Raw genomic sequence first — 23,623 nt, 5'->3', positions numbered from 1 at the left:
TGTAAGCCCCCAGCTCTGAGCTTGCTCTGGGGCCCTGCTGTTAGCTGTGGGCATCACTGTGGTGACTCCTCCAGCTGGGAGGCACATCCAGACTAGATGATGGGGAGGAAGTCTGCGTGCCCTGCTTCCTGGAAGGGGTCATGAGGTGATTATCTCCTGTTCCCTGGGGAAGAAAAAGCTGGGGTTTGGAGTCCCTTCAAAGGAAGTTTTCTAATCCAGGCCTCGGGCTCGAAGTGAGTGGATACAAACTCAGCGGCCCTTTTGGGAGTGGAGGGCCCTTCTCAGTGTCCTCCAATAAGAGGGAGTAAAGGAAAGAACCTAGGGAGAGTGGGCAGACTTGTTTTTAGGTTATATTTGTGGCCATGATGGGGCAGACCAGGAGAAGACAGACAGCCATAAACTTTCCCAGTTAGGTGGATGTTGGAGAAAATTTTGTTTTCTTTTTTAAATTTATTTTTGGCTGTGTTGGGTCTTCGTTGCTGCACGCGGGCCTTCTATAACTGTGGTGAGCGGGGGCTACTCTTCGTTGCGGTGCACAGGCTTCTCATCGTGGTGGTTTCTCTTGCTGCAGAGCACAGGCTGTAGGCGCGCGGGCTTCAGTAGTTGTGGCATGCGGGCTCAGTAGTTGTGGCGCGTGGGCTTAGTTACTCTGCAGCATGTGGGATCTTCCCGGACCAGGGCTCGAACCTGTGTCCCCTGCATTGGCAGGCAGGTTCTTAACCACTGTGCCACCAGGGAAGTCCTGGGAGAAATAATAGTTCTTTTAGGTTAACTGTCCCAAGATCATGCAGCTGGATGAGGTGGAGCCAAACCTTGAAACTTGGGTGTGTCTGAACCCCAAGCCTGCCTTCTTCCTTCCGTCTCTGGTCCTCAGTGCTGCGGACAAGGGGGGACTCAAAGGGCAGATTGCCTGAGTGGAGAGCCAAGGGTTTGAGGTGCAGGAGCCCAGGGAGAAGGCGGAAGGGTTGGGATCTGCCCAGACCAGCCCCAGGCTTGGCCAGACTTTTCCCCTGGCTTGGAAAGGTGCAGGGTGGGGAAAATTTTAGATGCTCCTTGGGGCCCATACCCCCTTAGCCTAGTTGCCTCAGGTAAGGACTGACCTTGTCTTTCTTTTTTCTTTTCTTTTTTCTTCTCTTCCCTTTCTTTTTCTTTCTTTCATCAGATTTTGCCACCTAATTAGCCAGAGCCTTTAGTTGATCAAACTCTTTTTAAAAAATATTTATTTGGCTGCGTCGGGTCTTAGTTGCAGCACACAGGCTTCTCTCTAGTTGTGGCACGTGGGCTCCAGAGCGTGTGGGCTCAGTAGTTGGGGCGTGCAGGCTTAGTTGCCCGGTGGCATGTGGGATCTTAGTTCCCCGACCAGGTATCAAACCTGCGTCCCCTGCATTGGAAGGTGGATTCTTAACCACTGGACCACCAGGGAAGTCCCTCTTTCCTTTATTTATGTTCTCCTATTCTACTTGGCCATCCAGTTGCGTTCTTCCTGCCTTGTGTTCCTTTCTCCTAAGCTTTTGTTGCAGGCCCGGCTGCCAGGAGTGTCCATGGGCTCTGCTCCCCTGGGCACCCTCTGGCCGGAGAGGCTGCTGAGGTCCAGAACCAGGGAAGAAGAGACGAATACAAGAGGAACCCTAAGCACAGTGAGTAATGATCCCATAACTTGTACGTCAAAGGGCTCCTGAGACTCAGAAGGGAAGTGACTTGCCTGGAGGGCACCTGGATAGTGGGTGGCTGAACTGGAATTCCAGCTCAAGTCCGACCCCCAGGCCTGGCCTCGTCCCACTACTTCTGGACATGTGTTTATCGGCCAGCAGAAGCGGGCAGAGAGCTGCTGCTACCCGGTTTAGTTTACACTTCAGAACACCATTTTTACGTACAGTTAAACATGGAGATGTTCAGAGCAGGTGGGGAGGTTGTCTTGTTCTCTCAGGCAAAGGAAAACATTGTGTTGCAATCCTGATCAAACCGACATGTGCAGCTCTCGTGGCCGGTGGGGTGGGGTCGAAAGGTAGGCAGGGTGCAGGGTAGGGAGTAAGCGAGATAACCCTGATGTCCAAACAGCAGAGGAAGATGGGAAGCAGGGAGGGTACTGACGTTTCCTGAATGTCTTTATCTAGGGGCCATGCCCTCCCTTTGCACAAAATATTTCATTCTCAGGACAAGATGGGAATTGTTACCCCGTTTACAAATATGAATTGTGACCTCAATGAGAGCTTCAGTAACTCACTGCATGTCACAAAGCAAGTAACTGGGAAAGTCAGGATTCTGACTCAGGTCTCTCTGACTCCAGAGTCTGTGCTCCTTCCTCTAAACTGGTTCTGATGAGATCAGCAGACCCACAGTGCCTTTGCTGCTGAGGGAGAGCCATTTCTCAGTATCGATTCCATTATAGTGAATATCAACTTGGCAAAAATCTCCTGGACTGGCTAAGTCCCCAGCATCTAGCCTGATGCCTGGGACACAGTAGGCCCTCAACAAATGGCTGTTTGAGCTTTAACAGGAACGGTGAGGAGGCAGTAGGCACAGAGGACACTGACCCTTCTTTGGAAGTAGATGAGGTTCTGGGTGCTGATGAGGGGGTCCCTCTGAAAGCCCCAACCTCCTCACAACACCCAACACTCCTGCAGACTGTGACCACCTTCCACTGACAACTGATCCTGCACAAGATCTTTAAGCGGTGGGGGACTGGGCTAGACTCTCCACAGGGAGAATCGCCCAGACGTCGCTGGCTCTCTGCCCTGCAAGCTGAAGATCTAAGACAGATGGTGGCCACGGATGTGGGCCCAGACGATCAGCAGAATACAATGCGTAACCCTGGCACGCTGGAGTAGGAAGCCTCACCCTCGGCAGAGACTAGAACAGGGCCTCAGAGACTTGAACAAACATCTGCCCCTCCTAGTAGCGCAACATACTTCCGTGCTCCTCAGCCCTTTCGTGGCAGTCTTCTCTGCCTGGAATATGGCAAAAATTGTGTCATTTTCCCCACTAAACAAGACTCTTCTAGGACTGCGACTCTGCTCGTCATTGTTCCCCAGCAGCTAGCCCAGGGCTAGCCACCAGTGCTTGTTGAATGGTGAACGAAGAAATGAGAGCATCTCTTGTGTACTGGGCGCTCAGGGCACCGTGCTGGCCAGTGGTGGACTTTCTGGACCCACGTGATTCACTGGTGATGTCAGGTAGTCAGCTTCCGCCCTCCTGGTGGGAGGAATGCCCAAACCTACTTGGGCTGGTGGGGAAGAGAGATCCAACCCTGTTCCAGAATTTGGAGGGCTCCTTGGGAGCCCTGCCTGAGTTCCCTTCCAGCGGCAAGGGGACTCCTTGGTGAGAACTGTGGCCAGCACATCCAGAGATAAGCAAGCAGGTAGAAGCCTGTAAGATGACTTAGAGAAGAAGCTTCCTGTGTTTTAGCTGCTCAGACAGGAAGAAAGGGCAGCTTAGCTGAAGCTGGCAAATCCTGAACCCCCTTGTAAATAATGTGAGAAAGGGGGCACCACGAGGATGATCTTGGAGGCAGCCCCAGCGTGGTCAATAACCCGCAGAGCGCTGGGATCCTAGGACATGCCACATCAAGATGTGTGCTAAAGGGCAGTGAAGGCAGTCACCAGAAGGGACTTAGGTCTGTCAGACCTGCCCAAGCTAGCTGTGGAGTGCCAAGGGCTTTGCTGGCCTGACTGCTAACCATTTTTTAGGGCCAAAGTGTGGAGAGTAGGAATCTTCCCAGGGGACTCTAGGAGATTTTAGTGGGCGCTCACTTTGGGGTCCTGCAGCCTCTAGGTCGATGTTTGCGAAGAATCTCAGCCCAGCAGGGATGGAAAGAGCTAGTGAGCATATTTGGCCCCACACCCTCATTGCAGCGATAGGGAAAGATTTACCCAAGGCAAGGGTAGTAAAAAGAAAAAACATTGAATTTGTTATTTCCAAAAATAGCACTGAGGTGGACAGTACAGGAAACAAAATTTATATTACAGTTTCATAGTGTTTTTATTTGATTACTCGTGGTGGGAGAATGTGAATCTTCTTCGCATTAGGGTGTCTAAATGTCTCGGGCCGGCTGTGAGCCCAGACGTCCCAAGTAACTTTTTCAAGGTCGCTCAGGGAATCAGAGGTGGGGCTGGACTCTTAACATCCTCTCAGTTCAGTGCTCTGCGCTGCAGTGACCTGTTGCATAATACGAAATAGCTGTGGCTTGTCTTCTCTTTTATGAAATTTCCATTTGGTCCTTTGCGACCCGTCAGCAGTGAGGTTGCTGGTGAGAGTGATGATGTCTGTCTTCCGGGACGTCCAGTGGACGGATTTTACCTGGGTTTCTGGATACAGCCCCATCTAGCAAAAGCACTAACACCGCTTTGCGCCAGAGACGCAGACACGCGGGACACGCAAATGCTAAAACAACACTTGGAAGTGTTTGCCCTCCCGCACAGGGCACAGGGACCGTGCCTCCTCCTCCCCCAATCTTTGCCTGGGTGGCCGAGCCCTGGGCTCCGCCCCTTCCCCATCAGACCGGGGGAGGGGTCCTCCTAGGCGCGGAGGTAGCGGACGCTTGGCGGCTGGAGACTTGGGCAGAAAGAGGCGGGACAGAGGGGGTGCCAGGGGCCGGGGTCTGGCCGCCTGGGTCAGCCGCGCGCCGCCGCCCCGCCCAGTCGGGCGGTGCAGCCCACGTCCCGCCACGCGGTGAAGTTTGCTGAAAGTTTTGCAGTTGCTTCCCCGCCCGCGCCAGCCGGGGAGTTGTGACGCAGCGTCTGGGGCTCCAGGCCCGGACAGAGAGGGAAGGCGAGGCGGGGAGACAGGGAAGCGGAGAGCGAGATAAAGAGTGCACGCCGGGGTCCTCCTCGACCCCGCGGATCCTTCTCTCCCGCCTCCCCTTCCTCTCCCTCCCGGCGCTCTCTCTCGGGCCCGGACCCCGGCCCCGGCCCCGGCCCCGCGCCCGCCCGCTCCTCCTCCCCTTTCCCTCCCACACTGCCCGCTTCCCTTCCCCTCTGCCCCTCAAACCCTCCTCCCGGGTTCTGCGCTCCTCCCTCCGCCCTCCCTCCGCCCGGCCTGCCTCCTTCCCTCCTCCTCCCCTCCTCGCCCCGGGAGGCATCACTTCTTCCCGACCCGGAGGAAGACGCGAGCCCCTCGCGGGCGGTCACCACAGCCCAGCGCCGGGGCCGCCACCGCGCGCCGCGCCCGTGCGCCCTCGGTCCCTGCGTCCCCTAGCGCCACGCCGCGGGCATGGGGCCCGGCCGGCCGGCCCCCGCGCCCTGGCCTCGTCACCTGCTGCGCTGCGCCCTGCTCCTCGGGGGTCTGCACCTCGGCCGCCCCGGGGCCGCCGCCGCTGCCCTCTCGGGTAAGGCGCTGCCAGCTTGGCCAACTTCGGGGGCGGGCGGGGGGAGCGCCGGGGAGCGGGCCTCTCCCGACTTTTCCCTCCTTTTTTTTTTTTTCCCCCAGAAGTGTGTGTGTGTGTGTGTGTGTGTGTGTGTGCGTGTGTGACTGGGTTTTAAAAAATAGTTTCCGCTTTTCTGAAAGCGGGGGAGAAGGGAGGAGGAGCGCGCCTGGAGGTGGGGGGAGGACCTGAGTGGAACCAGATGTGGCGGGCGGCGGGGGAGGGGAGCCCGGGGGTCTCGAGCCGCCTCGGAGGAAGAGGGCGGGCTCCGGGAGGACCCCCGCGCCCGCCCTCTGGGACCACCCGGCGCCGGCCCTGCCCTGGGCCCGGGGACAGGCAGGGCGCGTCCGAGAAACCAGAGGAGGCTCCAGGCCGGGCTCCTTGCTTTGCTCCAGGACCGATGCATTACTGTTGTTTTTGAACTATTCGTAAGGGCTTGTTTGCCTTTACCGGCACCTCGGGGATGTTTGTATTTTCTTTTCCACACTGTCTTCAAGGACAGCCTGTGGCATGCGGCATCCGCACCAGTTGAACGCAGCTCTGTGGGGCAGTTTTGTGCCATCAGGAGGATGCAGCGACAGGCTGGGCACGGTGTGCGTGTGCGTGTGGTGTAGTGTTGTGTGGGCAGCTCTGGCCAAGCTGGCACCCCTCCAGAAGGGACAGATCTTCGGCGGCAAGAAAGCTGCTAAAGATGCAAAAACCCACCCGACAGAAAACAAAAACCGGAAGCTGTGCATTCTTTCTGCTGGTCTTTCAAAGGATGACAGTGAAGTGTGGGGACAGACAGACCTCTCACCAGGAATTCCAGAGGGAAAGGGAAAGATCTGCTTCCTGGGGGGCTTGCAGGAGTCAGAGCTGGAGCTGCCAGGGAGTGTGGTTATTACAGCCCCATTGCTGGGCCTGTAAAGCTTGGTCTTGCTTTATGTTTCATTTGGGGAGGGGGCTGAGTGAAAGGGGACAGTTAGTGCAGCGTGTGCAGTTTTGTGCCAAGTGCAGACAGCGCCATGGAGGATCTGGGGCCTCTAGCCACAGCCAGTGCTTGCTGGGTTGGCCTGCCCCACTGATGGCGTCATGTAGGCGACCAAGACACGTATCTGCCCTGATTGTGCCCGATTGTGCCGATGGGAGAGGTGGGGGCCGGGTGATGCATATTCACACCGGGCAGAGACCCTCTGCTGAATTCCAGACCCACCCGGAACTGAATGTCAGGCAAACACAAACCAGGAAGTACCTCCCTATCCACTGCAGGTCCAGGCACCCAGGCTGTTCCCCTGCCTCCCTGCATCTCACTCCTCTGTGAAGGCAGGCTGGGTGGGAGGGGTGGAGGAGCATGGCTATTCCAAGAGCCCCAGAGCACATTGTAAAGCCAGGCCCTGGGAGAGCTGTGGCCAGAGTGCTGACTCGGCCTTTTCCCCTATGGAGCCTTTGACAGAGGGAGCTGGAAATGTCTGGTGAGAGGCCAGGTCAGGGAGGATGCCTGGAGTGGCCCTCTGCCTCTGCGTCTCCTCCAGGCCCCGCTTGCCCTTCCTCAGGCTGTGTCCCTGGGCTTGTATCCCCCATAGCCTCCGAGAGGCCAGTCCCCAGGGCAATGTGTTGATCACCCCAGAGAAGCTTAGGTGTGGGCAGGGGTAGATGGAGGGGAGCTGGAGATGAGGGCGGGGGTGGGGCGGGGATAGCCTGGTCTCCAGAGCAGCAGCTGAGCAAGAGGATGTTGAAATTGTTGCAGGTACTGTCCCTGCCCTGTTCCCTCTGCCCAGAATACTCCTCTTCTAGCCGAATTCTTTCCTCATCCCCCTGTACCTGACGAATTAGGTGGTCACTGGGAAGAATTTATCAGCACCGGGCTCCAGATGGCCCCAGGAAGTGCTCGTGGGAGATAGGATTCGGCTCGGCAGGCCAGTGCTGCTGGGGTGAAACTTACCCTGGGGGTGACGTGCACGTGGTGGCTTTCTGACCACCAGTAGGGGAGAGGATGGGGCACCACAGAGCCCCTTGGGGGCGGCAGGGCAGCAGCGCCTTCTTGGTGTGGAGTGGCAGAGTCCATCTTTTCTCCACCCGCTGTGGAGTACCCAGAGGGGTGCCCTGCACAGCTTGTGGCTGGAAGACCTCTTTGTGAATTGCAGTATTGATGCATTTTTGTATCCTTCACTGCTCCATGCTGAGCCAACTACTTGGGGAGGAGGGAAGGTACAGGGGAGGTGTAAGTTGTGTCCTTAGAGAAGCCGAAGAAACTGTGTGGGGGAAAGGGTCACCAAGGCCTTCGGGAGGGAGGCTGGGAGGGGCCAGGCTTTGCAGACGCGGGGAGGGGAGCAGAGAGGGCGAGACCGGCAAGGCAGCCTGGACGGTGCGGGGATTCTGTGGAAGCTTGCTGGGCTGAGGTGGAGAGCTCCTGAGTGGGGTGGGGGAGAAGCTCGAGCGAAGAGGAAACTGGCCAGCTTTCCGGGAGGCCAAAGTGGGGGAGCAACTTGCTGGCCGGCGGTGGGGAGCCCTGGAGAACCCCTGGGAGCTTCTGACCAGAGGAATGAGGTGCAGATTGGAAAGAGGGTTGCTGGGAGCCCCAGGCATCAGATATCCAGGTCCAGGAGTGAGGAGACCTTGGGAGATCTTGCTGTGGGGACAGACGCTGCTGTCTGAAGGACGGGTTGCTGTGGGGACAGACCCTGCTGTCTGTCTGAAGGACAGGGAGGGAGGCGCCCCTTTGGAAAGGCAGCAGGTACTTGCTGCTGCTGCCAGTCAGCCGCACAGATGGCCTGCGCTTCTGGCCCAGATCCTGGTGAGTCATGGAGCTGAGAGCTTTCTTACTGCCCCTCCACCCAGTCATCCTTTCTCCAGCCGCTTGCCTTCTGTGAGCTGCCAGGGCTGAGATAGTGCCCGGCTGAGCTGCGGTTAGTGCTGAGATCCAGTCCTCTGCTGGGTTGACCTGGACGAGGTGAGGGTGCAGGCAGGGGAGGAGGAGGCCAGGGTCTTGGTCCCCGTTGTTCACAATAGGGAAATCTCATCGGTTTCCTGATGCCTGCAGGGTAGGGTTGGTTTGGGCCGGTGAGATGATTTCAGAAGCACCATGGACTTCTCAGAAGAGCATTCGTGTGGATTCACCACTCATTTAAGCGTTAGACAGGCACCCTGTGGCACCCTTCAGAGGGTTGAAGTGGTAACAGCAGTGGCTCCCATTCTGCATGCTCTGGGCGCTGTGTGGCATACTGCAGGACAAAGGCTCTTCCGCCTCTCACAACCCTGGGATGTGTCATCACCCATCTCACACACTGCCGGTCAACAGACTGGCGACGTTAAGTCGTGTGCGCGAGAACACACGGCTAGAAAGAGGCGAAAGCGAGATTCAGGTGTGGCTCCTGAGCCTGAGCACTTAGGTACCAGACCACGGTGCATCTCCATAAAATGAACTTTACCAGAGTGTGTGTTAGGAAAGGTGGAAAATTCTGCTTTCGGGGCTTTCCCCCAAAGCCCCAGGTCCGTCAGAACATCCTCTCAATGTGTCCCCCTGAGAGGAGCCCCGGGAAGGGGGCGGCCCTCTGTTACACCCCAGCTGTCTGGGCGCTTGTCTCTTCCCCAGCCCCAGGGGCCCCAGACGCAGGGACGGAGCCCCCCTCAGTATCCTCGGGGGTCTGAGGTGCCTGCTTCTGAGGGACTGAAGGGGCCCGATGGAGGAGGAGCCCCGCTTCCCTGCGGTCAGGGATTCGTATTTGTTCATCCAGTCAGTCACAGGATGTTTACCGAGCCTGTGCGGTGCTGCGGGAAGGAGTGACTGCGGCCTGTTCTTGTGAGCCCACCTCCCCTGCACCCCCTGTGGGGGTCCCTGGACTTGGAGGGCCTGGGCTTTGCTGACAGGAAGTGTTCCTTCCGGTTTAGTCCTTCATGAGATGACGGGGTGCCACTTTCCTATGACTGGATCCTATAAATCTGGGGTGGGGGGGGCCTTTGAGCGGTGATGCAGCTCTTGGAACTCACCCCGGGCACTGCAGATCCCAGTCACTCCTCAGCTAGGGGCTGTGTCCTGAAAAGGCAGAGGGAATGAAGGCTGTGTAGTGGCATCTGTGGCATCAGCCAGCTCCAGCCTTAGAGGACACATTGGGTTGGTCCCCCACCTGTGGCTCCATGTGCAAGTCCAGTGGTTAGTTTCTTTCCTGCCCTTCCCCCTCTTCTTTGGACCCTCTGTTCCCTCTCCCGAGCCCCTTGAGCGTGTAGACTCCTTCCATCCTGCCTGGTTGGGCCCAGGCTCTCTGCCTCTCCTCAGCTCTCCCCGCCCCACTTGAGTACCTCTGACTGTGCATCCTGCCCCCGCAAAAGCCTTGGTTGTGTTGCAGGACGATGGCTCTGAAACCTCAGCTTCTTCCCAGTCACCCAGCCCCCCACGCCTTTTCCCTGCCCTCCCCCTTAGCGCGCTGCGCCTTCCTCCCTGAACCGTCACTGCTCGCCCTCCCATAGGCCTTTGCACACACCGCTCCCTCTGCCTGGAATGCCCTTCCTCTCTTCTTGCCTGGCTGCCACTGCCCCTTCCTTCCAGACTCAGGATCCTGAGAAGGACACCGAGGGGTCCTGGTCACCGCCTCTTGGGCTCACCTGGGCTAAAGGGACACAAGCTCACAGAGGGCGAACACGGGGGTAAACCCCAGAAGGGAGGGGCTGCCTTTTTTCTCTTTTTCTTGGGGGTCACTTCTAGAAGGACATGCTGAGAAGCTGCCGTGGTGGGCCTGGAGCTCCTACAGGGAAAAACAAGAAGCCGGTTTCCCAGCCTCTCCCGACATCCTCAAAAGGTGTTTGGAAGGGGAGGCAGACACGGCGCTCCCCACTGTAGACTGAGGCTGGAGGGGGCGTGGCTGGGAACGCCCCGCCTCCTCAGGCTCAGATGTAAATCAGGACAGGGTCGGTGGGGCTGTAATTAATGCCACTCGCCAGCTGTGTGACCTCGGGCAGAGGCTCAAGTTTCTTCATTTGTAAAATGGGAAAAATAAAATAATAGCCCCTCGTAGGGATATCGTAAGAAATGACAATATATGTATGAGTTACGTGGTACAGTGCTGGACACAGTCACTTCTTAACAAATAATATTAAATTATTGCTATTTTTATTATTATTAGGAAGAGAAAACATGAATATCAAGGGACTTAAACATGAAAGAAACACAATCCTCAACATACAAAGCCCTAACTACAGCCACTTTTATTTTTAATCAAAGTAGGTCTTCGATAACCCTTTACTGCTTGATGACATACCATAAGGGCCAAAAAGTAACCATACTTTCTCTGAAAGTAAATTTAAATCCTAAAGAAAAAAAAAAAATCCATCCTCAGCTGTCCTTACCCCTTAGGCCCCTCAGTTTACTTCCCTCCTTTTTTTGCTTCTCTTCATCATGAAGCTTCTTCAGCTAAACTTCCTTTCAGAGCTGAGTTCCCTGGACTCTGCCCTTTCAGTGCACACGGAGCCGCCAGTCATCCTGCCTCACCGTAACCGGCCTCCTGAAGAGTTGCCTCCCAGCGGTCCTGGTAATTAGGCTTCCTAGTTACTAAATGCAGTGCCCCTTGGCAGGCCTCACCTTGCAGCATGGGTGCCGTTGTTAGCCTCAGGTTGTTTTTTTTTTTACATCTTTATTGGAGTGTAATTGCTTTACAATGGTGTGTTAGTTTCTGCTTTATAACAAAGTGAATCAGTTATACAGATACATAGGTTCCCATATCTCTTCCCTCTTGCGTCTCCCTCCCTCCCAACCTTCCCTATCCCACCCCTCCAGGCGGTCACAAAGCACCGAACTGATCTCCCTGTGCCATGCTGCTGCTTCCCACTAGCTATCTATTTTGCGTTTGGTAGTGTATATATGTCCATGCCACTCTCTCGCTTTGTCACAGCTTCCCCTTCCCCCTCCCCATATCCTCAAGTCCATTAGAGCATGCATCATTAAAACTGAGGCTACTACCCTGAGATAGCCTCAGTTTTAATGATGCATGCTCGGTGGAAAACGGTCAGACCATACAGGGGTAACATGTAAAAAATCTGAGGTCCTCCCTTCCCTCCACACGCACCCTAACAGTAACCACTGTCAGTAGTTTTTTAAACGGCGTAATCTTCCGTTCTTTATGCATATACACCCATATAAATACTCCTTTTACACAAACAGAACCACGTTTTATACTGTATAATACAATACATTTTATTTAATAATATTCATGGCATTTCCAATGGCTTCAGAGCTGTGCCATTCTTAATGGTGCTCAGTAGTTGGTAGGAAGGATGTACTGTTATTTTTTTTTTTTTTAAGCTGCTTCCCTATTGATGGACACTGTTTGAAAATTTTCTTTCCCTCTGGCCTCTGTGATGTGGTTTGCATCTGCAGTCTCTGCCTCCTGGCTTCCATCCTCAGTCCAGAGCCCACATTGTTGCCAGATTTGTGATCCAAGAGGGCGGATTTAATCGCCAACAGAACAGAGTTGAATTGAGAATTTGAGGCCTTCCATGGTCAGGTTCCAGCCTTTCTTTTCAAACCCTTGAGCAAGTCAAATTCAGATGCCCTGAGTCCTGCCCAGTGAAGCCCCCACTCCCGCTTTTCTCTTGGCCAGGAACGCCTGGCTCCGCAGGTGTGGCTCTGGGTCCCCGCTCATACCTGCAGCCTCAGCTGGAAGTAGACTTTCTCCCCAGACTCCTTTTCCATTTCATTGCTGCCGCCTGCCTGGTGGAGCCCCTTCCTCCCCTCCCAGACTGTGAGCACCTCTGGGGCAGGGCTTTGTCAACCCTGCACAGCTTCCAGCCTTGGACACTGTCATTTAGTAAATATTTATTGAACCAAACAAAAAAAGACAGGTGTTCCAAAGAGCTCCCCCCCACCACCAGTTTTAATGAATGTAATTGACATATAACATTGTATTGAGTTTAAAGTGTACACATAATGATTTGATATCTGTATGTATTGCAAAATGATCTCCACAATGTTAACATCCATCACCTCACATCTTTACAAAGTTTTTTTCTTGTGATGAGAATTTTGTTTGTAGTAGTGGAAAGGCAATGAGTTTGTAGTAGTAGAAAGGCAATGAGTTTCCAGAGTTTTAGATGATGTCACAATCATGAAAAACATATGGCATTGAATTAAAATAAACAGAAAAAAAGTCCAGTGGACCGGAATACATTTCAAAAGTAGACTTAGACTGTTATAAGAACTTAATGTAAGACACACCAGAAGCAACACACTAATGGGAAAATGAATCTGTACTTGTAAATGGTATTGGACAACAGGATTATAATTTAACATTTTTAGTTTCAATTTACAGCTGATCATGAGAAAATTCAGCTGGCAGGTTGTCATGTAGAAAGTGCAAAGATCACTAGAAATTAAAGAAATCAACTTTAAAAAATATGTAATTAAACTAGTAAAAATAGAAAACCTAATCTTGGCAGAGCTGCGAGGCAACTAATATGTATGACTGGAGCACATAAAGTAGTTCAGTTTGGTTTTTTTTTCCCCCCCCCCGGGTCGCGGGCCTCTCACTGTTGTGGTCTCTCCCGTTGCGGAGCACAGGCTCCGGACGCGCAGGCTCAGCGGCCATGGTTCACGGGCCCAGCCGCTCCGCGGCATGTGGGATCTTCCCGGACAGGGGCACGAACCCGTGTCCCCTGCATTGGCAGGCGGACTCTCAACCACTGCGCCACCAGGGAAGCCCCAATTAGTTCAGTTTTTTAGCATTCAGTCTTTCAGACAAGATGTAAGAAACTAGATATGTAAGACTTCATCTCCTTTGACCTCATAATTCCACTTGGGGAATTTGTAAGGCATTAATCCCAAAGAGAAAAAAAAAATGTTCATAGAAGTGCTATTTATAGTAGCAAAACAAATTGGAAACCATCTAGATGCCCAACAACAAGAGCATGGCTAATCAAGAATCTTAACACGATGGACAATTTACGTAGTTCTAAATGACAAATATAGAATATAACGACACATGTAATGCCAGGGACTTCCCAGGTGGTCCAGTGGTTAAGACGCTGCCCCTCCAATGCAGGGGATGCAGGTTCGATCCTTGGTCGAGGAACTAAGATTCCACATGAGGTGCAGCAGTGTGGCCAAAAAAAAAGAACTAATGCCAGTACATGGAAATATATCTAAGAAGGAAAGTGATCATGACCACAAGGCAATCATACAAACTAATATACACACACGGGTAATAATTAAGTGAAGATGCATGTCTGATCACTGACATGCATTTTCTCATTCATTTGGTTAACTGTTTTGTTTTCCCGAGCACTGACAATGTGCCAGGCGTGGTATTTGATGCTGATGACACCATGGTGAACAAGCCAGTCATGAATGCTACCTTCCTGAAGCTTATATTTTAAGAGCAACCTCTCTCCCCAGCCCCAAATGTAGAGGAACATTCTAGAGGCAAATGTGTGCTGATTTCAATTTAGTTGCAATTTTTAAGTTTGTTAGAAGGAAGATGGAAGCAATAGACTGCTTTGAAATCTCAGACACAGGGTTGGGAACCTGTCTGACTGCAGAGGGAACAGCATTGAGTCAGACCAGTTTGGTCAAATAGGAATTCAACAGGAAACGGCCTTGCAGTCAGTCCTGGTCCCTGAGGAAAGGATTTTCTAACTTCATAGATGCTTAACCTCATTTCTAAGGATCTGAGGATCCTTGGTCACATTTGCTTTACCTCACTGTGTGTGTGTGTGTGTGTGTGTGTGTGTGGTGAATCTTTCAGTAGTTGTAGACGTGACATTTCACACCAATACTTCACCATGTATCAAGTAAAAACAAAGACATTCTCCTATAAAACCATAATACCGTAATCACACCTAAGAAATACAACAGATACTATAGTTTTTTCTAATATGTGGTTCGTGTTTGAATTTCTCCAGTTGTCCCAATAATGTCAGCTATTGTTTAAGTCTAGGACTCAATTTGGTGTCGTGTCTCTTCAGCCTCTCTTAATCTAGAATAGTTGGCCTTCTTGTCTTTTATGACACTGGATTTTTGATGACTTCAGGCATCAAATGTTTGGTAGAGTGTTCGCAGTCTGAATTTGTCTGATTGTTTAATCTTTAAATTTATGTTAAACATTTTTGGAAAGAAAACCACAGGGGTGGGACACAAATGTGTCCTTCCCGTCGTTTCACATTGTCAGTTTGTTCCCTTATTGGTGATGCTGGCTTTGATCGATTGGTTCATCTGATGTCTACCAGATCTCTCCACTAAAAAAGTACCTTTTCTCCTTTGTGTAGTAGATAACCTACGGAACTATATTCTTTTTTTTAAAGATTTTTTTTGATGTAGACCATTTATAAAGTCTGTATTAAATTTGTTACAATATTGCTTCTGTTTTATGTTTTGGTTTCTTGGCCAAGAGGCATGTGGGGTCTTAGCTCCCCGACCAGGGATCAAACCCACACCCCCTGCATTGGAAGGCGAAGTCTTAACCACTGGACCGCCAAGGAAGTCCCTAAACTATATTCTTTTCTTTTTTTAATAATTTTTAAAACAAATTTATTTTATTTTTTATTTATTTATTTTTGGTTGCGTTGGGTCTTCGTTGCTGCGCGCGGGCTTTCTCTAGTTGCGGCGGCGAGCAGGGGCTACTCTTCATTGCGGTGAGCGGCCTTCTCATTGCGGTGGCTTCTCTTATTGCGGAGCACTGACTCTAGGCGCGCGGGCTTCAGCAGTTGTGGCTCACGGGCCCAGGTGCTCCGCAGTATATGGGATCTTCCCGGATCAGAGCTCGAACCCGTGTTCCCTGCATTGGCAGGTGTATTCTTAACCACTGCGCCACCAGGGAAGTCCCTAAACTATATTCTTAAAAAAGCCAAGGTGCTCACAGCAGTACTATTCATAATAGCCCCAAACTGAAAACTAGCCCCAAACTGAAAATTACCCAAATGCCCATCAACAACAGAATGGATCAATTATGGTGGCTCCACACTATTAAGCAGTATACAGCAATGAGAATGAGCAACCTACGACCACATGCGACAGTTTAAGGCTCACAAAAATATTGAGCCAGATGCATTCATACCATATGATCCCATCTACATAAAATACAAAAAAGAGGGTAACACTGACCTATGCCGTTTGAAGTCAGGAGAGCGGTTACCCTTAGTGGGAGAAGTTGTAACCAGAGGGAGTCACACATAGAATTTAGAAGAACAACAAACAGGGAGGAGATGTCTGGAATAGTTACGGCAAGAAGCTCACATAAGCCAGTGAGAAAAACACAGGAACCTCCACTAGCTTTAAGGCATCTAAGGTTAGAATACATGAGCCAGTAAAAGCTGGGAACAGAATTCACGAAGAAGGAATACCAATGTCTAATACGCCTTTGGAAAATGTTTTAAATCCCTAGCAGTAAAAAAAAAAGAAAAAAAGGCAAGATATGCCTCCAAAGTGCCAACAAAGATTGATGTAACAATATGGTCAATATATTATTTATAATTAAGAAAAATCTGCTTACAAGTTGAAGAGCAGTAATAGCTAGGGAATGAGTAAATGGAATGTGGTATATCACATCATGAAATAGCATACAGCCATTAAAATGGTTTTTACAAAATTAAAAGATACAGAGAAATCCTTTTTCTAAAATATTAAGTACAAAAACAAGACTCAAAAACATTTGTTTGGGTGTGCGTGCGTGTGTATGTGATATATAAATGAATGTAACTTGTATATGAGGCATAGGGACAAGATAAAATTGGTAAAGATCACACCAAAATTTAATAGATGTCATATTCTGTTATATTATGTATTGATTATTTAACAGGGGTTATTTTTCTTTTTAGCATGTCTGTAATTTGCAGCAATGGGGTGGCAGAGGACAACTTTCTCTCTGTCCAACCAAGTGATTCCAGTCGCCCCCTCCATCCACTCCCATCACCTAACTGGTCCAAGCCTGCAGCACGTGACCCCACGGGGCCAATCAGAGTCTCGTGGGGGCAGGGCGGGCTTTTCCCAGGCGCGAAGGGAGCCCTGAAGGGTCTGGTGCAGCACAGGGGGGACAGCCTGGCTCCAGCAGGGGAGAGTGGAACGTGGGTTCGGGGTAGGTGGCACTGAGATCCAGGCTGGCTGAGACCCTGGTTACAGTTTTCCCTAGCCACTCCAGGCCTGCCCCTCTTGTTGGGGGTACGCGGGCCTCTCACTGTTGTGGGCTCTCCCGTTGCGGAGCGCAGGCTCAGCGGCCATGTCTCACGGGCCCAGCCGCTCCGCGGCATGTGGGATCTTCCCAGACCGGGGCACGAACCCACGTCCCCTGCATCGACAGGCGGATTCTCAACCACTGCGCCACCAGGGAAGCCCCCTCTTGTTTTTTTTTTTTCTTTTTTTTTCTTTTTTTTTTTTTTTGCTGTACGCGGGCCTCTCCCTGTTGTGGCCTCTCCCGTTGCGGAGCACAGGCTCCGGACGCGCAGGCTCAGCGGCCATGGCTCAAGGGCCCAGCCGCTCCGCGGCACGTGGGATCCTCCCGGACCGGGGCACGATGGGTTTCCGCTACTTGCAGGCGAGGAGGCCTGTGCAGGAGGGTCAGCCTCAGAGCGGGGTTTCCTGAAGGCGCGCTCAGGGTTCTCACCTTCAAGAGCTGGATCACCGGTGTAGGCACCCGCCTCAGGCTCTTTCCATTAACAGACCCTCCAAAGCGAACCTGTTGATCTTGCACTTATCAGCTGAGTGTTTACAGAAGGGACAGCTGGAGAGGATGCGAACGCTGTAATACAAGTTTGCATTTCAAGACACTAGGACACGAAATTCTGTAAGTACTAAATGGCCGTCCATACGGACAAGATTGGAATGCAAATCAAACAGGTAGCAGTCAGGGGACAAGCTTTTGGAAGGCTTCCTCCTTTTTGAAAACCTTATGACGTTTCTATATGACACTAACAAGTGAGAGAAATGGAAACCGTGTTAATGTTTACTGAGCACGTATAGTCTGCAGCACGTATAGTCTGCCAGGGTCAGTATTAGGCAATTCCACATGCACTGTATTTTTTTTTTTTACATAAATTTATTTATTTTGGCTGTGTTGGGTCTTTGTTGCTGTGCGCGGGCTTCTCTAGTTGCTGCAAGTGGGGTCTACTCTGTTGCGGTGTGCAGTCTTCTCATTGCGGTGGCTTCTCGTTGCGGAGCACGGGTTCTAGGCACGTGGGCTTCAGTAGTTGTGGTGCATGGGCTCAGTGGTTGTGGCTTGCGGGCTCTAGAGCGCAGGCTCAGTAGTTGTGGCTCACGGGCTTAGTTGCTCCGTGGCATGTGGGATCTTCCCGGACGAGGGCTCGAATCCGTGTCCTCTGCATTGGCAGGTGGATTCTTAACCACTGCGCCACCAGGGAAGTCCCTGTATTTTTAATCCTCACATTCCTCTATTTCACGGATAAGGAAATTGAGCCAGATAGGCTGCGAGCCAGGATCACATATCTAGTGATTGGTGGAGCAGGGCACTCAGTCCAGTTTGCTTCCCTGCATGGTCTTCTTTTATTTTGTAAACAAAGTATGCATTATAATATAATGAACATTTGCGAACCCACCACCTAATCCAAGACAGAGAACATTACAATACTTACATCTACCTATGTGCTTCTCTCTCCCTCTCTCTCCCTCTCTCTCCCTGTTCCTCCCACCCAGTCTCTATTTTGTGTTTATCCATGCCTTGCTTTAAAATTTTTTCATTCTTGGGGTATAATATAAATACAGGAAAGTGAACACACCATGTTCAGATGTTCAGCTCAATGAATTTTCACAAACTGAACACACCCATGTAACCAAGGGTCGGATCTAGCAAATAGGAACATTACCAGTATTTCAAATGCTTTTAAACATTTTTTCCATAACCTCATTAGACATGGATATTTCTTCTTCATGAATTGTCTGTTCATACATATTCTTTTTTTTTTTTTTTTTTTTGCGGTACGCAGGCCTCTCACTGTTGTGGCCTCTCCTGTTGCGGAGCACAGGCTCTGGACGCGCAGGCTCAGCAGCTATGGCTCACGGGCCCAGCCGCTCCGCGGCATGTGGGATCTTCCCGGACCGGGGCACGAACCCGTGTGCCCTGCATCGGCAGGCGGACTCTCAACCACTGCGCCACCAGGAAAGCCCTCATACATATTCTTGATCATCTCATCTGTTCAGGTCTTAGGGGCTTAAAATTACTGGGTCTCTATATTTTTCTCATTGGCCTATATGAGCTTCTTGCCATATTTGTTAGAAATCTCTCCCCCCATCCCAAAAAACAAAAACAAGAAAAAAAAAAACAAAAACGGGTCTTCCCTGGTGGCGCAGTGGTTGAGAGTCCGCCTGCCGATGCAGGGGACACGGGTTCGTGCCGCCGTCCGGGAAGATCCCAACATGCCGCGGAGCGGCTGGGCCCGTGAGCCATGACCGCTGAGCCTGCGCGTCCGGAGCCTGTGCTCCGCGACGGGAGAGGCCGCAACAGTGAGAGGCCCGCATACAGCAAAAAAAAAAAAAAAAAAAAAAAAAAAAAACCAAGGGACTTACCTGGCGGTCCAGTGGTTAAGACCGCACTTCCGCTGCAGGGGGCAGGGGTTCCATCCCTGGTTGGGGAACTAAGATCCTGCATGCCGCAGCCAAAAATAGGGGAAAAGAAAAAGAAATATCTTTCCCCTGTTTGTTGTTCATTTAAAATTTTTATTCCCTGGCGGTCCAGTGGTTAGGACTCCGGGCTTTCACTGCAGAGGGCCCTGGTTCAGTCCCTGGTCAGGGAACCCTCAAGCCACACATTGCTACACCTATATCTATGTCTGAAGTATCTTTTTATCCCCCCTTCTCCTCCACACAATTGGCCTTGTTAGTAAGGTTTACAAAGCCCTTTGGGGTCACACTGAGTTCTCTCCTTCCCTGGAAGGCTACTCTTCCCCCTTTTAAGCACCGGCACCTTTTCTGTTTCACTAACCCACCCTCCCACAAGGCCCTCAGAAAGACAGTGTTACATATATATTTTTTCAGGATCAGAATACATTTTTATGATTATAAAAAATGTTACCTATTTATAGTACACAATTCAAAAGGTAGAAAAAGTTACAAAAAAGAAAGGTTACCTAAAATTTCACCACTAAGAAACAGGCTTGTTAACATTTTAAAGAATATCCTGCCAAACTGTGTCTCCTCTCCTCTCCTTTCCTCTCTCTGTATAAAACTTTACATAGATGTTTTAGTGTTGATTTGTAACATTCTTTCATATGTCAGTATGTCATCAGTGTATTTCCACCCAATGCTTCCATGGCTGCGTAAGATTCCGTTGTACGGATGTCCCGTAACTACCCCTTGTTGGACATTCAGGTCATATCTCTTTTTAATTTCCAAACATGTAAATTGTAGAAAATACAAAGAGAAGAAAATAAAAATCACCAGGTATCCCATAAGTCAGTGATAACCACTGTTAACACTTAGGCATGTACAGTGTTTCTGAAACTCTGGTGAGCCTCAGAATCGCCTGGGAACCTTGTTTACAATCCAGATATTCCTTCATCTTGAGATTCTAATTCAGTAGGTCTGCTGTAGGGCCTGGGCACTTGCTCTGTAAACAAGCACCTATGGCGATTTGGACACCCACGTTTAATAACAAGAATGCACAAAGGTCTTTTCAGACTTTACTTGATTTAAAAGAAAATAAAAATAAGGTCATATTATACATCCAGTTTTTTAAAATCAGTTACAGTGTGAACCTCTATTCATGTCGAAATACTCTTATAAATTGATTACTGTTGTCTGCATAGTATCCCATTGTGTGAGTGTATTTCAGTTGACACAGTCAGTGCCATATTGTTGGACATTAATTTTCCCCCAGTCATTGTTGTTATAAATAATGCTGTGTAGCAAAATCTTTGCATAGATTCTTAATTATTTCTTTAAGTTAAATTCATAAGAAGTGAACTCTGGGTCAAAGGTCTGTGTTTTTGAAGGCTTTTGACGCGTGGTGCTATATTCTCCTCCAGAAGGGTTGCCCCCAGGGCTGCTGTCCCCATGAGCTCACTTGTGTGGGGCAGTGTGGTGAGTCGTTCCATCTGTGGTCTCAGCCAGTTCTGCCAACCACTCAGGGGTCAGCATCAGCACAGCTCCTGGCACATGCGAGGTGCTCAGTACTTGTTCTGTGCCGTAAGCAGGAGTATTTCCTCCACTGAACAGATGAGGTCACTGAAGGATGAAGAGGTCAAATGACTAGTTCAAGAGCAGGAATTCAAACCCAGCCTTGAACCCAGAGCCCAAGCTCTCTTAACCATGCTGTTGATTTTTAATTAATATCAGAGAGGGAGGAACTGTGATGGTTGTGGGAGCAGTACTTTTTAAAATATGGTCCTAAAAATATACTGAAGAAATCAGGAAAAGGGTGTGAAAGGGTGGAGAGAGAGAAGGGTTTGGGGGACCCTCGCAGACATTCCTTTGTAGGTCAAGTCTGTTGTGTCATTGGAGGTCTGAGTGATGTCACAGTGGTGGTGATGATGGGTCTTGTGTATATATCTGACCCTTTGTAGCTTCCAGGGCAAAGCAAGTCAAACTCACTGAACGCTGAGCAAGGAGTCGGGTTCTGTGGGAAATGCAGAGAGCTTTGGTTCCTTCAGAGACCTTAAGATGCCCCGTGTCTCGCTTCCCTCAGTTTTATTTACTCTAGAAACATTATAATAATATAAGAGAAAGTTACACATAATCCCAACCTCCTGGCACAATAAATAATTTCATGTCTCCCTTATCCTCTTCTATTCATCGTCCATACATGATCTGCTTTTAAAGGAGGATGCAATTCAGAGGATGTTAAACCCTTGCCTATAGGACATAGGACAGCTTGCCTTTCCACCTCCCCTGGTCCAGCTCAGTTCAACACACATGTGTTTTTGTTTTTGTTTTTTTCTCAGTTGCTATTTATTTGCCTTGTGTTGTTCCCAACATCACACCTGAGCCCAGCTATTCATAGGAAAGGGGACTCTGCCTCCTTTGCTAAGGTAGCTGGAGCCATTATCCTCCCACATAAGCTTTATCAGAGAGGTTTTTATTCATGGAATCTAGTAAATGTTTGCTTCCTCCACTGCTTATTCAAAGTCATTGAATATTGTAATTTTTTTGCATTAATCAGCATTATACCTACATGCATGCTGTATGAACAGTGGAAAGGAATGATGAGGCGTGATGTTTACTCTGATGCTTTAGGTGGGAACGTTCATCTTATGAAGAAATGAACTGAGACCTAAAGCATTCTCCCAAGGAATACCTCTTATGCATTCCACTGAATTTGCTTCTTAGTTTTCTTTTTTTAACTTTTTCAGTTATTTTTTAAAATTAATTAATTTTTAACAATTTATTAAAAAAATAAAACATAATGGTACAAAAAGTTTGAAAGTAAAAGAATTGGGAAAGATATACTGTGCAAATATAAACCAAAGGGAAATTGTATAATAACAGATACAGAAGACTTGAAAGCAAAAGCGTTAGTAGAAATAAACAAGGGCACTTCATATCAACAAGTCCAATTTACCAGGAAGTTTTAAATTTTGTATGCACTTAACTTCAAATTATATAGAGCAACAGAGCTACAAGGAAAAAATAGACAAATTCACTATCATAATAGGAGATTTAACATACTGCTATCATTCACTGATAGAGGATACCTCTTTCAGAACCAGTAGACCCCCCCAAAAAAATTAGTAAGGATATAAAAAACTTAAATAACGTGAGCAGCAAATTTGATTCAACAAGCAGATATATAGTCACTATGCTCCAAAGCTTTAGATTACAAATTATTTTCAGGCACACTTGGAACATTTTTTAAACTGACCATATTGTGCTATAAGGCAAATTTTAACAAATTTCAAAACACACATGTATTGAGCACCTGTTGTATGCCCTGAACTGGGGAGATAAATGGATGAGACATGCTTCTGCTCTGAAGGAACCATTTAATGGGGGAGAGAGACCCTAAAAGAATCATGTCAACATCCCCATAGACCTCTCCCTGTAGATCTCCCCAGGACGCTGTGGAGAGGCAGGGAGGCTTGTTTTGTTTCTTTGTTTGTTTTTTTGCGGTACGCGGGCCTGTCACTGTTGTGGTCTCTCCCGTTGCGGGGCACAGGCTCCGGACACGCAGGCTCAGCGGCCATGGCTCACGGGCCCAGCCGCTCCGCGGCATGTGGGATCTTCCCGGACCGGGGCATGAACCCGTGTCCCCTGCATCGGCAGGCGGACTCTCAACCACTGCGCCACCAGGGAAGCCCAAGGCAAGGGTATTTTTGAATTCGGTTCACAGGTAAGAAAACCGAATACCCTAAGGTCATTTACATTGTAATGGCAGAATCAGAACCTGAACTCCTAGACTAGATTCTCAGCCTGCGCTGCTCCAACCCTTGCCTCCTCCCATTCTTGGAGCCCCACTGCCATGCGACTGCCTGAGTCCCAGCGAGGGGCCCACGCAGACTCTGTCCACCTCCTCCTGCCCCAGCATCTGCCACCCCAAGCGGAGTGGGCCCTCGCCACCTCCTTCCACACTCCCTTCCAGCTGCGTTGTTTTGTGACCTCATTTTACCTTTACGACTGCCCTTGGACTTGATTTCTGCAGAACCAGAATGTGGCGGGGAGAGCAGCATACCCCATGCTGCCCTGACCTCCCCAGAAGTACCCCCCTTTCCCCTGTCACACTGTCCATGGCCTCTTCTTGCATCTCCCTTCCAGGTGCACCTGAGGAGGGTCCAAAAGCTCAGAAGTTAGAAACAAATGATAGTTGCCAGGGACCCACCCATGGGAATTGCGGGAGGACTCTGCATCTGGACCGTGGATTTATTTTTCTTTTAATTCTTCTGAAGAGCAGCTTAAACACTCAAGTCCTTGGCTTTATTTACTCTTATCACTTCCTCTTATCCGGATTGCAGCATCTGCTACGCCTGGTTCCCAGGCTCTCTGCTGTGAAACAGACTCTTGAGCTCACAGCTCTGATCTGGGCAGAGGCTCTTCAATGTTAAAAAACAATAATGGGGACTCCCCTGGTGGTCCAGTGGTTAAGAATCTGCCTTCCATTGCAGGGCACGTGGGTTCAATCTCTGGTCGGGGAACTAAGATCCCACATGCCACGGGGCAACTAAGAGAGCCCAGGTGCCATAACTACAGAGCCCACGCACTCTGGAGCCCGTGCACCACAACTAGAGAGAAGCCCACGTTGCAACGAAAGATCCCGCGTGCCGTAACTAAGACCCGATGCAGCCAAAATGAATAAATATTTAAAACAAACAAACAAACAAAAAATAATGGCCTTCCATTACCAAATGCTAAAGGTACAAAGCATCTTT

The 23,623-nt window shown here is 50.0% G+C and overlaps 1 protein-coding gene across 2 annotated transcripts in view; it reads left to right on the top strand.

Moving 5' to 3' along the window:
* Positions 1 to 5,109: 5,109 nt before the first annotated feature.
* Positions 5,110 to 23,623, top strand: part of MRC2 (mannose receptor C-type 2) — a gene marked incomplete at its 3' end in the record, with an annotated part of 53,422 nt that continues 34,908 nt past the window's right edge. For both annotated transcript variants that reach the window (XM_082861752.1, XM_082861751.1), the window contains exon 1: positions 5,110 to 5,323. In XM_082861752.1, the coding sequence (XP_082717878.1) occupies positions 5,209 to 5,323 (115 nt within the window). In that variant the 5' untranslated portion in view covers positions 5,110 to 5,208. The remainder of the gene's footprint in view (positions 5,324 to 23,623) is intronic.

Source organism: Leucopleurus acutus (assembly GCF_964270905.1).
Source record: "Leucopleurus acutus genome assembly, chromosome: 19".
Classification (NCBI taxonomy): Eukaryota; Metazoa; Chordata; class Mammalia; order Artiodactyla; family Delphinidae; genus Leucopleurus; species Leucopleurus acutus.
This window is presented reverse-complemented; position numbering and strand designations above follow the sequence as displayed.